Below are 16169 nucleotides of genomic sequence, written 5' to 3' on the forward strand. Positions count from 1 at the left end.
AGCCTGAGCGCTTTAACTATATATGACTGTCACATAAGAGATGAAACGGTATAATTAGTGTATGAGCATGGCGGATTAATGAACATGTAAACCAGCTTTACAGGTAACACTGAAGACCGCTCAAGACAGTAGAGGATTGAAGTATTTTGGATGAAGTTACTATTACTGTGGGAGAACTAATGACTAATATAATCCTGTTGTTTTTTTTACGGTTTACACAACCTTTTTAATAGGATAGAAAAAAATAAAGTTCCAACATTTTTCTTCTTACCCAAATAAAACAGTCTTATGGAGAGCAGTTGCAAAGATCACCTCTTTCTCTGAAGGAACTTACCTTAGTAGAACCACTATGCAGTAATCAGTTTACGCAAGCTAGACTAGTGTCCGAAATATATGGAACCTCCAAATTTTTCACTCTTAAGATCCCCATACACATTAGACTAAAGTTGTCTGAACTCACCGATATCGATAGGTTCAGTGGTCTAATGTGTGTGGGGGCACCGTCTGAGAGAGATATCAATTGTACATGTCCGTGTGAGTCGGCGGCTTCCTAATAGAGAACACAGCAGTGCTCAACTGAGTGCTCAACCAAGTGCTCCGGTGTCAAGTTGACAGAGATGGCTTTCGGCCAACAGCCATCTAATGTGTATGGCCAGATTTAACCTCTCCAAGGAGGTATGAGCTTTTCAAGTCAGATCCCCAGAATAGTCACTGTTTGCTGGTGGGTCTACTTTGTAAACTTTAGTGCAGTCAAGAACAAGCCAAGGGTCCAACATGATGCAACTGGCCAAAGGATGAGTTGAAGACAAAGTGGGTGAACGAGGGGAAACCAGGTGTAGAGTTACAGCTACTAAGCAACAAATCCAAAGAGGCCAGATAGTAGAAGAATCCAATAATATAGGTCAAGGTCACGAACAATGCAGTTAAAAACAGAAGTACCTTCATTTGTTGGCAAGAGACAGACTTTTAGTAGACTACCAGGCTGGACACCATCGACGGGTGACATTTGCAATGTCAACCCTATGCTGCAAGTGGCAGAGAGCAGACAGCCATGGTTTTTGGGTCATTGGTTTGAAACCTTCCAAAAGTATCTTTGTGCGGAATCACTGATTCAGCCGGCAGATTCAATTCAGTCTAAATAAAATTTGGCCAGCATCTAATCTGCCCAAAAATGACATCTCTCATCCCCTAAAGTCTCTCCAGACCCCAAAGAATAATAAAAGGAGGAATGGGAAGGGATTAAAAAAATATAAAAGGTTAAACTCGCCCATCATCTGTCCAGCCCCCGTAGCTCCTCGTTCTCCGGATCGGTCTTTTCTTCAGTCCGGATCTTCTAACGTTGACTATGCCTCATAAGAGATGCAATAAACTTCATGACTTGCATCACACTTCATGTAACTGCTTGGGGTGATGCACGATGGAATATCCATACTCGGACCAAAGAAAAGACCGATCCAAAGCGAGTGAAGAACCTCGTGAGGACAGGTAAGGGGTGAGGCCTAAAATAGGACGAGTATAATATTTTATTATTTTTTTAGCCAATACCTGGCCCAATGCAGAATCCAATAAAAGTTTGAATTCTGGAAAATCTGAACTTTTTGGAAAATTCATAATGAATTTGATTTGATACAAATCAAGTCTCTCATTTCTATTACACCGGTGGCTGAAGGCAGGAGAGCATTGTCCGCTAGTGGAGACCCCTTGCTCTAGTAGATACAGTCATGGCCAAAAGTTTTGAGAACGACACCAAAATTATATTTTCACGTGATCTGCTGGCCTCTGGTTTTAATTAGTGTTTGTCTGATGTTTATATCACATACAGAAATATAATTGCAATCATATTATGAGTACCAATAGGTTATATTGACAGTTAGAATGAGTTAATGCAGCAAGTCAATATTTGCAGTGTTGCCCCTTCTTCTTCAAGATCTCTGTAATTCTCCCTGGCATGCTCTCAATCAACTTTTGGACCAAATCCTGACTGATAGCAGTCCATTCTTGCATAATCAATGCTTGCATTTTGCCAGAATTTGTTGGTTTTTGTTTGTCCACCCATCTCTTGATGATTGACCACAAGTTCTCAATGGGATTAAGATCTGTGGAGTTTCCAGGCCATGGACCCAAAATCTCTATGTTTTGTTCCATGAGCCATTTAGTTATCACCTTTGCTTTATGGCAAGGTGCTCCATCATGCTGGAAAAGGCATTGTTGGGCGCCAAACTGCTCTTGGACGGTTGGGAGAAGTTGCTCTTGGAGGACATTCTGGTACCATTCTTTATTCATGGCTGTGTTTTTAGGCAAGGCTGTGAGTGAGCCGATTCCCTTGGCTGAGAAGCAACCCCACACATGAATGGTTTCAGGATGCTTTACAGTTGGCATGAGACAAGACTGGTGGTAGTGCTCACCTCTTCTTCTCCGAATAAGCTGTTTTCCAGATGTCCCAAACAATCGAAAAGGGGATTCATCAGAGAAAATGACTTTGCCCCAGTCCTCAGTAGTCCACTCCCTGTACCTTTTGCAGAATATCAGTCGGTCCCTGATGTTTTTTCTGGAGAGAAGTGGCTTCTTTGCTGCCCTCCTTGAAACCAACCCTTGCTCAAAGTGTCTCCGCCTCACAGTGCGTGCAGAAGCACTCACACCAGCCTGCTGCCATTCCTGAGCAAGCTCGGCACTGCTGGTAGTCCGATCCCGCAGCTGAAACAGTTTTAAGATACGGTCCTGGCACTTGCTGGTCTTTCTTGGGCGCCCTGGAGACTTTTTGACAACAATGGAAGCTCTCTCCTTGAAGTTCTTGATGATGCGATAGATTGTTGACTGAGGTGCAATCTTTGTAGCTGCGATACTCTTCCCTGTTAGGCCATTTTTGTGCAGTGCAATGATGGCTGCACGTATTTCTTTAGAGATAACCATGGTTAACTGAAGAGAAACAATGATACCAAGAACCAGACTCCTTTTAAAGTGTCCAGTGATGTCATTCTTACTTAATCATGACTGATTGATCGCCAGCCCTGTCCTCATCAACACCCACACCTGTGTTAATGGATCAATCACTAAAATGATGTTAGCTGCTCCTTTTAAGGCAGGACTGCAATGATGTTGAAATGTGTTTTGGGGGTTAAAGTTCATTTTCTGGGCAAATATTGACTTTGCAAGTACAGTAATTGCTGTTAAGCTGATCACTCTTTGACATTCAGGAGTATATGCAAATTGCCATTACAAAAAATGAAGCAGTAAACTTTGGAAAAATTACTATTTGTCTCATTCTCAATACTTTTGGCCATGACTGTAGAGGTAAATAACACCTGTCCTGTGTTACAAACACAACTCAGTAATGTGATGGCGCAACAAGAACCAATGGGATACTCTATTCTGATGGGGCATTGTGGTAGGTACCTCACTCCTGGGACCCCTGATTATTTTTTGGAAGACCTCTTTAATCCAGTTTTCATATTCAGATATAGTGACACACGAGACCAAAATGAACAAACCTCTTGGAGACTTCTTTGTATATGCTATATATATGAGGCTTGTCCATCTATAGAGTACAGATGTTCTCGGTGACAAACACTATAATCATCTTATTTTTAATATTCCAGACAGTTCTCAAGTACAGGACTGGGAGGGATGTGGGTGTTCACACAGTGACTAACATACAAAAATGACAGTAACTGAATATAGAAAAATAACATCAACCTGTCATTTTAATAATTGGAACAAGTTACTGAAAAATAATCTTCCTAGTCAAATCCACAGATCTTGGGCTTATAAATCTCTGGTTTCTGCCCGGCACTTATCACCGACATGAACGAGACCAGTCATCCCATTAATGTGTATGTCACTTATGGAGTCTTTCCTCTATAAATCCTCAACCAAAATCCAAAAGAAAAGCAGCAGAAGAATCTTTGTTTTTATCCTGATTTTTGATATCAAGAGCTGGATGTATAATGTACTTTGTATCTGGTGCAAATATGCCATTACTTATATTATTACATCTTCTATTCTTTATTCTGAAAGCATCGGGTATTGCAGAAAATAATATGGTAGCACATGGGTTATACCATCCCGGAGAAATGATCATCGGTGTCATTATATCAGTTAATGGGTTGATGCATAATGATCAAAAGCTGACATTCAGAATAAATCCAAGAAATGGAAATTCGCTATTGTAAGTAGCGACAATAGATCCATTGTGTCTTATTCTCTAAGTCTTCTGTAATAATCGAGTTAGAATTTCAGTGGATTGTAATGACTTTCAATTATCAAACTTTTGTCACTGGCAATGGCTTATGTATTAACCCCTTATAGATGCAGCCAATTTTCGTTTTGGCGTTGTCATTTTTTTTCCTCCTCCACATAGTCGTATGAGGGATTGTTTTATTTGCCGGATGAGTTGTAGTTTTTAATGTCCCCATTCAATTCGCCGCACAATGTACTGGAAAATGTGAAAAAATTGTAAGTGAGGTGAAATGGTGATAAAAAATTTTTGCAACTTTTTTTTTTAGGTTTTGTTTTTATAACATTTATTGAGCAGCAAAAATGACCTGACAGCATTATTCTCCAGGTCAGTACGATTACGGCGATACCAAATAGGCTTTTATTTTTAAATATTTTAGTAGCTTAAAAAATTCTGAACCTTGTAGGAAAAAAATTTGGTTTGTTTCGCCATTTTCCGAGACTCATAACTTTTTTAATCTTCTATTGATGAACCTGTATGATGGCTTGTTTCGTCTGTAGTTTTTAATAGTATTATTTTGGAGTACACACAATATCTTGATCGCTTTTCATTGTATTTTTTTTGTGGAGAAGCGGTGACTAAAAAAAGCCAATTTGAGGGTATGGATTTTTGTTTAATGATGTTTACTATATTGGTTAAGTAATTTTAGATTTTCATAGATTGGATTTTGACGTAAAGGGCAATACCAAATATACTTTTTTATTTTTTTTTACCTGGGGAACAGCGGGGTTATTTAATCTTTTTAGCCTTTGTTTATTTTTAAACATTTTATAACTTTTTAGTTTTTATTAGCATATTGGGACCTAGGACTGTGGGTATACACCCTGTCACTAAAAGGTGCGACACAAGGTGAATAAAAGGGTCATCTCTGCTTGTTGGGATATGCCCTCTTCCCAGACATGAGGCAGCTCAGTTTTAGCCTAGTGTCCATAGGAAGCAGACATGACCAGGTCTCTTCCCCTTTTTTTTCCTTTTCATTTTTAGTTTTCCTGTATTTTATGTCCTCCACTTTATATTTACTATCTCAGGGAGCACACACCATGCACTCCATAGTAGTTTACTTCTTTGCGGACATCATTTCGTCACAGGTCACCAGGCCTCCAGACTGCTGTCTCTGCAGAGTACCAATGTCCCCAGGCTAAATGCAAGACCATCAAAGGGTTAACCCTGCGGGTATCTGAAGACATTGGATAGGTCGGTATAGTTTCCCTGTCTCCTATGGGTTCAGGTTAGGGTCTTCTTCTCCTCTTTATTCCTCCTGGGCCATCTTCCCACCTCCCCTAGGCCATTCTTCCCGCTGGATTTCTGTTTTACAGTCCCTTTAACTGTTTTTGTAGCACTTTTATACCGCTTTCCTGCAGCTATCTTTTGGGCCAAGGGCCCCTCTTCTCTCCCCGAACAACGGGGCCTTTTTTTTAAACTTCTGGACTGCCTCCTATGACTACTGTGTTGGGGGTGTCTTGCTCCCTGTTAGCCTAACTAATTGAAGCCCAAGCTTTACTTGGGGCTAGACCGCAAACTTTGTTTCACCCTTAGGGTGGCCTAGTATCTTATTTGAACTCCCGTCTGTCTCAGGAGGTCAGAGCGTGGGCTTTATTATCTCCTTAAACACTTTTTGTGCTATTTTCTTGGGGAGGGGCCTTTTTTCCCAGATATTCTTCTTAGACTCCAGGCTGTATCTGCATTTGAGCAGGTACCTTTTCTGCCTTTTTCTATCGGTCTCTGCCTTCTTTCTCTCCACAAGTGTCAAGAAGCATCCATATGGATGTTCATTTGTAAGGCTTCCCTTTTGTAAGCACAATTTGAAACTCACACTGCAGCCAATTCTACTGTTCACTGCTTCTCTTGGCTCAGATCCTGGTCCAATGATTCATCATCCAAAACGACCCTTACTTGGCTGCCCATCACAGGCTTTTTGGGCAGCACCTAGATGACATAACCAAGGAAGCTACCCAGGGTAAGTTTGCTCTTTTCCCCAGAATCATAAAAGCTCTTTTAGCCATCTAGGTGCTCCCAGAGGTTTTACTCTATTTACAATTCCTTTTCCAACAGAGTTGACAAGAAGTCCTCTCAACCGTCCAACCCCAGACAGCCATTGTTCAAGCCTAAACCTTCCTGGTAAGGAATAGAGTTTGTCCTTGTGCTCTGTGTCAGCATATGGACATTTTAGAGAGATTGTCTCATCACTCGAGGCCCTCAACAATCTTTCAGAGCCATGGCCGCTGTTGGTGGACACCTGCCCACCTATCTTGACACAAGCACAACATATGTGAATGATCTTTTAAACATTCCCTCTGCTGATTTTTCTCACCGTCTCTCTTTATTTAGTGTCTACCAGGAAAAATACCAGGCAGCTCTCACAGTTCTATTCGCCATTGAAGAAATTAATAGGAATGATGATCTTCTACCAAATATCAGTTTGGGATTTCACCTATTTGAATCCTTCATGAATGAAGCTAAAACGCTGGAAGCTTATATGAAAATACTAAGTGGATGGGGCTTCCAAATTCCTAATTATAAGTGTATGAGCCAAGCACATCTCATAGCTGTGGTGGGGTTCGCATCCTCAGTTCTTTCACTTCTGGTAGCAAATACATTTGGCATTTATGGTTACCCACAGGTAGGTGTCTTTATGATGTCCCTCTGTGATTTAATAGGTTCCTGTGCGGAGAAGTCCCTCTATGATTGCCAGGGTGCATGCATAGGACAAAGCATACATCATCCTAGTAAGGCACCATATCCTTCTCAAGAAGCAATAGCATAGTATGAATTAGTTTGGAGTATTCCCGGATGTAAACTTCCAATGGGAGGTGTCAATGTGTGCCACTACATAGCCACATGAATTCAAACAAGAAAAAATAGAGTCATTACTACTTCAGTTTTATATCAAACAACAATATCAATTTTATTAATGAAAAAGGAGACACACGTGATAAAAACATATAAGATGGGTGTAACACCCAAAATGCAAAAAAGAGAAAATTCCCTTATATATACACACAAGGTAGATCAAGAGAGCCCAAACAGAACAGGGTTAGACAGCAAGGGTTAATGGGGTCCCAGGAGTCCGGCATTCACATGAGTGTAACACCAGTGTGACCAAATCACATGAATCCCCACAGAGTAGCAGTAGAAGATTCGAAACGTGCGTTGGGGCATCAGGGAGCGATGTGCAGGTGTGATGGGTAAGTGCCTTTCCCATTATTAGAATGCTCACTATTGAATTCCCAGCTACTGAAATTTATTTCACTACTTGTGTGCCCATCCTCATGTGATCTCCACCCTTATGTCATGTGCTGGTTCTCTTTAGTTTACTCAGTACATGCACTCATGCTGAACTGAGATCCAGCACTGCTACTCTATGGGGATTCATGTGATTTGGTCACACTGGTGTTACACTGGCATAGGCTTTATCCCCTCTATTGAAAACGATGGAGTCGGAAAAGGTACCTGTTGCCAGAATGAGGATTTGGCCAACAGCTATCTAGTGTATGGTCAACTCAATGATCATGTTGTTACAAAATGGAAGCACCTGAATTTTAAACTTTATAGTAAGTTCCTATCAGATTTAATCATGGATGCCATGCTTGATGACAAATAAGAGAGTCCTTTTGCATTACAGATCAGCTATGGGGCCACAGACCCTCTTCTAAGTAATAAGTTGATATTTCCGTACTTCTACCGCACTGTTCCCAGCTCTGTCCATCTACACAATGCATTGAATTCAGTGCTGAAGCATTTTGGTTGGACCTGGGTTGGAATCGTTTATTCCAAGGTTGAAAGCAATGAAAATGCAATCCAAAAGTTAAAATCTTCCATTATAACAGAAGGGGGTTGTATTGAGTTCACAGAAAAGTTCCACGCCTCCACTAACTACTGGGTCACTGAGCACATACGAATGGACAAAGTAATTTCTAAGTCCTCAGCAACCATAATTGTCTTTTGGGCTGACCTGGAATTTACATATAATTTATATTTATTACTACATAATTTAACAACGACAGAGAAAGTCTGGATTTTTCTTACAGATATGTACCATCTCCTGATCCCAACCATAGACAACTTGGACCTCAGTCCTTTCCATGGAACCTTGGCAATTCAGATGAAAACACTGGAGATTCCCGGACTCATGCCTTTCCTTTGGAACATCACATTGGACCAATACACCCTCTGCAATTTTATTTTAGTCTACAAGATCATCTTATATGAATGTAAACTAGTCGATGGCAAAGTTCTCTATCAGACGTGCAAACACGACAAGGCAAAGAAGAAACTTCTGATGGGTGTAGAGACCCTGGTGGAGACTTATCGAGTATATAATGCCATATATGCCTTGGCTCATGCCCTTCATATGTTTATGGCATCCAAGTATTGGAAGGAATCGCAGACAGAGGGTGCGTCTCTGTCTTATGGACATCCATGGAAGGTGACTTGAGTGACAAGATTTCTCTTTGTATATCATAGCAAGTAGCAATTACATTTTTAAGTTACAATCCATATTTTAAAAATATTGTTTTTAGACTCAAAATTTGCACTAATCAATATCCTAATATATTTGTTAAAGGGTTTAGAGCTCTGTTTTTGTAATACACCGCTCCAGCTGGCAGGGACCTGCCACTTGATTTGATGTCCCTAAATAACTACCATAGCGTAATACATAATAATACTAGGGGAACAGCTTTATAAAGATACCCCTGTAGAAATGGTCTTTTTAGCATTATCTATAAAGAGAACTTATATTGTTGCATCTACATCTCACCGCGTTGTGCAGGCTCGGGAAGTGCAACACAACCATAGACTTGGAGGAAGCAGGTAATAAAGTTGAGTTGCAAGGTGAGAGGAGGAGGGTGGCAGTGAAACTTGGAAGGTAGGGTTTAAAGAATAGACCGCATTACTCCTCAGGATATTATTAGTGTCCCATGACTCTTCAGGATAGCAGCACCACCCCATGACTCTTCAGGATAGCAGCACCACCCCATGACTCTTCAGGATAGCAGCACCACCCCATGACTCTTCAGGATAGCAGCACCACCCTATGACTCTTCAGGATAGCAGCACAGCCCCATGACTCTTCAGGATAGCAGCACCGCCCCATGACTCTTCAGGATAGCAGTACCGCCCTCATGACTCTTCAGGATAGTAGCACTACCCAATGACACTTCAGAATAGTAGCACCACTCCATGGCTCATCAGGATAACAGCACCGTCCCATGACTGTTCAGGATAGTTGCACCACTTCATGATTGTTCAGGATAGTAGCACCCCCCAAGACTCTTCAGGATAGCAGCATGACCCCCATGATGCTTCAGGATAGTAGCACTACTCAATGACACTTCAGAGTAGTAGCACTACTCCATGACTCTTCAGGATAGCAGTTATGCCCCATGACTGATTAGGATAGCAGCACTACCCCATGATTGATTAGGATAGCAGTACTATCCCATGACTGTTTAGGATAGCAGCACCACCCCATGACTCTTCAGGATAGCAGCATGACCCCCATGACTGTTCAGGATAGTAGCACTACCCAATGACACTTTTAGAATAGTAGCACTACTCCATGACTGCTCAGGATAGCAGCACCACCCCATGACTCTTCAAAAGTAATTAGTATGTCATGCAAATTTAGAAGTTCATCCACTTTCAGATGAAGGATACTTTGCAGAACGGTCATCAGATATGGTGCAGTTCCTGGTATAAGGCATATTTAATCTGTGGGTGATTACCAATGTACATTTTACTGAACTTAGATCTCAGGAATGTTTACTGGTACTTAGTAGAAATTGTGATGTTTATGCTCTCTATTATCCTGTATATGTTTCTTCTTACAGCTTCATCAATTTCTCAGAAGAGTACACTTTACTAATAGCGCTGGAGAGGACATATACTTTGATGAACATGGAGATACTGCTCCTATGTATGATCTGATTAATTGGGTGACTGGCCGTAAGGAAAAACTTAGCAGTGTCAGAGTTGGAAACATCACATCTTGCCATGGGGAAGACTTGTCTGTTAATGTATCAGCCATTGTATGGGCTGATCATCTCGCTCAGGTAGACATCTTGTTTATTTGTGCTTGAAGACAGTAGGAAGAGCATAGTGCAGGATAAGCTTTCTCTTAGAAGTGTGAATGAGAAAAGGCTGGCCACTGGTATAGCTTCTCTACAGTCACAAGCAAGATCAGGTGAAGTTACTACGTAATCTAGTTTTATAGGGTTTAATGCATATATATTATGCAATAAAGAGATGGAATATACTCATACTACAGTATGACTGACTATCTCGGGGATTAGAAGAATCAGAAAAATCAGCACCGAATGTTGGACTTAAAATCAGCATGGAGGGCACGGATTTTATGGGCTTTTTCTCTACGGCTGTTTTGATAAATAAGGGCCATTTTGTAATACCCAAGCAAAAGGATGGCGTTAGGATACCACTTTTGTTCAACTTGGCTGCTATAAAAAAAAGCTGTACTGCTGTAGCCACGAAAAGCATAGTAACATCACTATTGTGGTCAGGGACTTACATAGAAATCACGAGGCTCCTTCACCCCTGTGATGAAATGGCAGCAGGGAGACCCTGCAGAACTTCGCCGCTGTCACCACTTGATGAAATGGCAACAGGGAGACCCCGCAGAATCTCGCTGTTGCCGCCACTTGTGATGGATCCACACCCCATCACCCACCTGAAGTCACAATTACGTCAGACGGAGCACGTGGTACGGGTCTGCCCTCTGCACCTATGTGACGTTCCACACCCCCCTCGAGGATGTGTAAGGTCAGATTGCTACCGTTCTGCACAGACATCCCCTGTCCACACGGGTACAGGAAGACACCAGGGAGTGAGAAGAGGAGGCCCAGTCAGTCACTGATGTGGCACCACACTCACTCAAATCCCTGACAGGCTGAGAGGCTTTCACTAGCCCAAGTGAAGCAGAGCCTGGTCGGCCTGGGAAAGCTGCCACCAGTTTCTATTTGATATAACGGACTTATATCAGGCTAGAAACCAGCCCGGTAGCGTGTTCGTTGGACCGAACAATGGGCGTAAGGTTCATGGATCGAGATAAAAGAAAAGCCCAAGGTTAAATTATATATTTAATCGCCTTAGGGACACACTAAACAATACGCTATATACATAAGGGTTATACATACAAAGTGGTCAGAGTTACAAACACAAAAGTATGGGTACAAAATATATAAAGTAGTTATTACAAGTCAGTTACCAGTTAGATGGGAGGTTTGTGGGCCTTCTCTTTGTTGTTGCAGGACTTTTCCCACACGACTTGACGTCAAGACCTTCCCAGGAAAAAGACGCTGGGCTCTGGTAGCAGGGACTTTTAAACACTCTGGTTCACTACCCGCCCCCGATTGAGCCCAAGTCTCCACCCCTGTTCTCTCCCAGCTACAGATTCCAAAACTAAAAGAGGCTATACCTCCTTACTGAACGCTCCTAGGGAGCCGGTTCTGGCGTCATCGGACCCAGCCGGGCCCCATGCTACGCGTGGATACCAAGCACCAGGGTCCAAGCGGCCCCCGCAAGGCTGTGCTGGATATCTCCCTTTCCGTACGTGCTAGACTGTGTTAAAAGCTTGGGTGACATTCTCCCGCTTCGTGTGTTTTCAAAAATCTAGTTTGTTTATCAATGGGACATATCGTATTCCCATAACTCGGTGTGGAATTATAGTTTCTTACACAAAGGACTGCATGGCCGGGCTGTAGCAGCTTCACAGCTGCTGGTGGGGGTTTTGTCACTCACGGCCTGTCGGCCCCCTCCTTTGCAAGCTGCAGTATCGAATTACACTGTACATGGAGATCTCTATAAAAACTGCCAAACAGGGCTCAGTGATGGACATGGAATTGTCTTGAATATTCTTCACAACCCCATGCCCTCAAAAAAGTATGTGGTGGAGTAGGCGGGCTCATAAATCCAACTTTTAAAAATAGGGAGAGGAATATGTATTGCGGCATGTATACTGTATTAATATCCCTACTGAAGCCCCTTAGTGTTGTCACCCACTATAACATCACTTTCATGACGCCCATAGAGTATGATGCCCCCCAAATCACCCCACCCACACAGTATTGTAGCCCATAGTGAATTCCCTCACACAATTTGCCATCACAGTACCTCCACACACAAAGTATGATGCCCTCATAGGTGCCCCAAACACAATATGATGCTGCCACAGAGCTCCCAATGTCACCTTCAGCAAAGCATAATGCTCCTAAAGTTTTCCTCACACAGTATGATGTCCCCATAGTTCCCCAAACACACAGTATGATGTCCCCATAGTTCCCCTCACACAGTTTGATGTCCCCATAGTTCCCAAACACACAGTATGATGTCACCCCCCATATGGTATCATGGAACCAACAGTCCCCCACACAGTATGATGGAACATGCAACCCACCACAGACAGTATCATGGTCCTTACAGCCCCTCACACAGTATCATAGTTCCCACTCGGTATGATGTCCCAACAGACAGTATCGTGGACCCCACTCAATATGTTGGTCCTCACCCAGTATCAGTGTCCCTACAACCGCCAACAAGTACATAAAAAAATAAAACTTCCCCTTAGCACTGTTTCCCCAAAGGTGCATGTGGACTGAGACTTCGCACAGTAGGCATGACCAAGAAACATCATTGTGCCTGCTGTGCTGAGACTCAGGCTCAGGCTCAGGTTGTATGGTGCAGCAGGGAGCCGAGAGCCTTGTTACACCCTTCTAATCAAGAATATACCGTATGAATCCTGGGATGCAGATATCGGTGAACTTGTGACAATGGGCACCATAGAGGCCATGTGTTCTGCTGCTATGGGCATTATGACCCTAGTTGTGGTGTATAATTTGCTGTCACAGTCGTGTGTTGAGTAAAGCATGTCATATAGTGTATTTATTTAACAATTACTGATGCAGTAATTTATTACATTTTATTAATTTGCTTCTCCAGGGCTTTAGAGTCCAGAGGCTGGTGTCATTTTGTGAATGGCAGTCCATCCTGTGTGACTATTCATAAAGAGATATCGGTCAATCATGGGATGACCATCCAACTGGACTCCTAAGCCTAGAATGAAAAAGAATTTATATAAAATTTAATTTTCTCTCACAAAGCTAGATGGTCATCTTCACGCATTTCTATTCCTCTCCTAGGGACCACCACGTTCTGTCTGCAGGGACAGCTGCCAAGCTGGGTCCAGGAAAATGATACTACAAGGAAAGCCAGCCTGCTGCTATGATTGCATTCCTTGCCCCAGAGGAGAGGTTACCAATCACACTGGTAAATGCTGGCACCACCATAACTCTCAGTATAAAGGACATGAACTCATATCGTATCATACCGTGTGTTTAATTCTTTCCTGCAGACATGATCAGCTGTTGGAAATGCCCTGATGACCAATGGCCGACTGAAAAAAAAGATGAATGCATTAAAAAACAAATGACCTATCTGTCGTATGAAGACTTCTTGGGTAGAACTCTAGCTTGCAGCGCCATTGTACTTTCGCTTGCTTCTCTCTTCACTCTTGCCATGTTCACCCATTATCAGAACTCTTCGGTCATTAAAGCCACCAACAGAAACTTAAGTTTCCTTCTCCTCTTGTCGCTTACTTTTACATTCTGCAGTTGTCTGGTCTTTGTTGGACATCCAGGACACATAACTTGTTTATTACGGCAAACAGTTTTTGGAATGTCTTTTACGGTCTCAGTGTCCTCCTTGTTGGCAAAAACCATACTTGTCATTATGGCCTTTCGAGCTATCAAACCTGGAAGCCAACTGAGAAGATTCATGGGGAAAAAGCTTCCATGTTCCATTGTTGGTTTGTGCTCTTCTATTCAGGCTGTTATCTGTGCCTTGTGGTTGGGAACAGATCCTCCTACCCGATTTTTGGATCTCAACTCACAGTCTGGTCAGATAGTCGTTGAATGTGAAGAGCACCTTGGCTTCTATCTCATGCTGTCATATATCGGCTTTCTTGCCATGGGATGTTCCATCATAGCTTTTCCAGCTAGGAATCTACCCGACAGATACAATGAAGCAAAGTTCATTACTTTCAGCATGTTGGTCTTCTTCAGTGTCTGGATTACCTTCATACCGGCATACCTGAGCACCAAAGGGAAATATACAGTGGCTGTAGAAGTTTTCGCCATCCTTGTATCTGCAGCTGGGGTTTTGGTCTGTATTTTCTTTCCCAAATGCTTCATAATCTTGTATGGACCAGAAAAAACAAAGAGTAAAGCAAGAAAATTTCCAAAGCTGTTGACAAAATTTGCAAGTCAAAGATCATTCTAGCTGTGGATCAAAGTGCAAATAAAGAAAAAAAATAAAATTCTCCTATATTAGTAAAAGTTCGGGGTTATAGATAATTTAGTGAAAAAAAAATTATAATTGGTGGAGAAAAGTTGAACTTAATGGACCCAGGTCTTTTTTCAACCTATGTAACTAAATGTTATTTCCAATAAAGAGTCTTATCTCCGTGTAACTCCTTTTAAGGTGCCCTAGTGGTGGCCCGTAGCCCAGAATACCCTTTATTAGTGGGAGCATGGAGAAGTTTCTGAGCGACACATTCATTTAAAGAGTCACCAGGTAGCACCACATTGGTCTTGGGAGTGGTTGATCCAGTAGAAATGCATGGCAGCCTGCAGCCCTTCCTGGTGATGACAGCTGATAGTCAAGGGTGTTGGAGGGGGTACACCCCTTTAAAATATTATCCTTCAGATTTTAAAAAGAATCCATCACCAGGTTTTTGCTACCTCATCTGAGAGCAGCATAATGTAAAGGCAGATTCCCTGATTCCAGTGATGTGTCACTTAGAATCACAGTTTTCTCTGCTGCAGATCTAGCAGAGCTCTGAATGCTGAGCTCTGTATGCTGAGCTCTGTATAACCCCGCCCACACCACTGATTGGCAGCTTTCTGTGCACACTGTGTATAGGCAGAAACTGCTTATCAGTGGTGGGGGAGTAGTTGGACCAGGACATACCTTGTGATGTAGAGATAATCTCCTGCTGATAAAACACTTATTTAATTGAAACCCCAAAACACACCCTAGTAAGTGACAGATTGCTGGAATCAAGGTGTCTGCCCCTTCTTAATGTTGACATATTCCCATTAAGTCTTATAAGGAATGCATCATAAAAACATTACCTATTTTTTTTTTCACTCTTCAGACCACGTTCAATTTTACTTTTAAAGTGTTACGGCACTTCTCAAAAACCCTTCATATGACGTAAAGACACGACAGAAGTTTTGATCGGTTGGGGCGCAGACGCTGAGATCTGAACCAGTCAATGAACAAAGGTGCACCAGTTGGCCACTCAGCTCCTTTCGAAGACTAAAGAGGTTCCCAAAGACAGTCGGAGTCTTCTGCTCCTTATTGATCAAAATTTCAACCAAGTAATTATGGGAAAATATTTTGAAAGTGCCATTACGCTTTACAACATCTTTTTTTTTTAAATAAACTTTTTATTTTTTTCAATATTCCCTTCTTTAATGGTGGAAGGGACTCGCCTTCAGACACTAATGGGACTGGGCAGCTCTGAATCACCAATGTGACACCTCCTATCAGTGAGGCACCATCTCTTACAGCAGTGTCAGCTAAGTACTATGTCAATACTTTACTACTGATGAACAGAGGGGAAAGGCTTGGAGTTCTTTTGAATATGTTTGCCTTTATACTTATGCAAATGTGGTGACCATTTCAGGTTACCTGGCTTCCATTGTGTTGATATGCACATGAAATATAACACCTTCTTGAATATCCTAGGATTTTAATTAAAAGGTGTGTAAGGGACATTTGTATATATTTTCTGACTTGGTTGCTATATACTGTAGCATAATATTGGTGTATGCTTTTGTTGTCAGTTCCTTGGCTTATCTATTCTACCTTCTCATATGTCAATTTTTTTCACCTATCTAATACTATTAGCTATAGGGCC

At 42.0% G+C, this 16169-nt stretch overlaps 1 protein-coding gene across 1 annotated transcript; it reads left to right on the forward strand.

Moving 5' to 3' along the window:
- The first annotated feature begins 1417 nt into the window (after positions 1–1417).
- Positions 1418–14524, forward strand: LOC141155524 (vomeronasal type-2 receptor 26-like). The gene is made up of 7 exons (XM_073642393.1): positions 1418–1485; positions 6287–6352; positions 6563–6854; positions 7857–8660; positions 10066–10287; positions 13387–13513; positions 13599–14524. The coding sequence occupies exons 1-7, from the start codon at positions 1418–1420 to the stop codon at positions 14522–14524; spliced, it is 2505 nt and encodes an 834-aa protein (XP_073498494.1).
- The last annotated feature ends 1645 nt before the right edge of the window (positions 14525–16169 follow it).

This window comes from Phyllobates terribilis, unplaced genomic scaffold (assembly GCF_046119375.1).
Source record: "Phyllobates terribilis strain yellow unplaced genomic scaffold, ASM4611937v1 Scaffold_7__3_contigs__length_470593459, whole genome shotgun sequence".
Taxonomy (NCBI): domain Eukaryota; kingdom Metazoa; phylum Chordata; class Amphibia; order Anura; family Dendrobatidae; genus Phyllobates; species Phyllobates terribilis.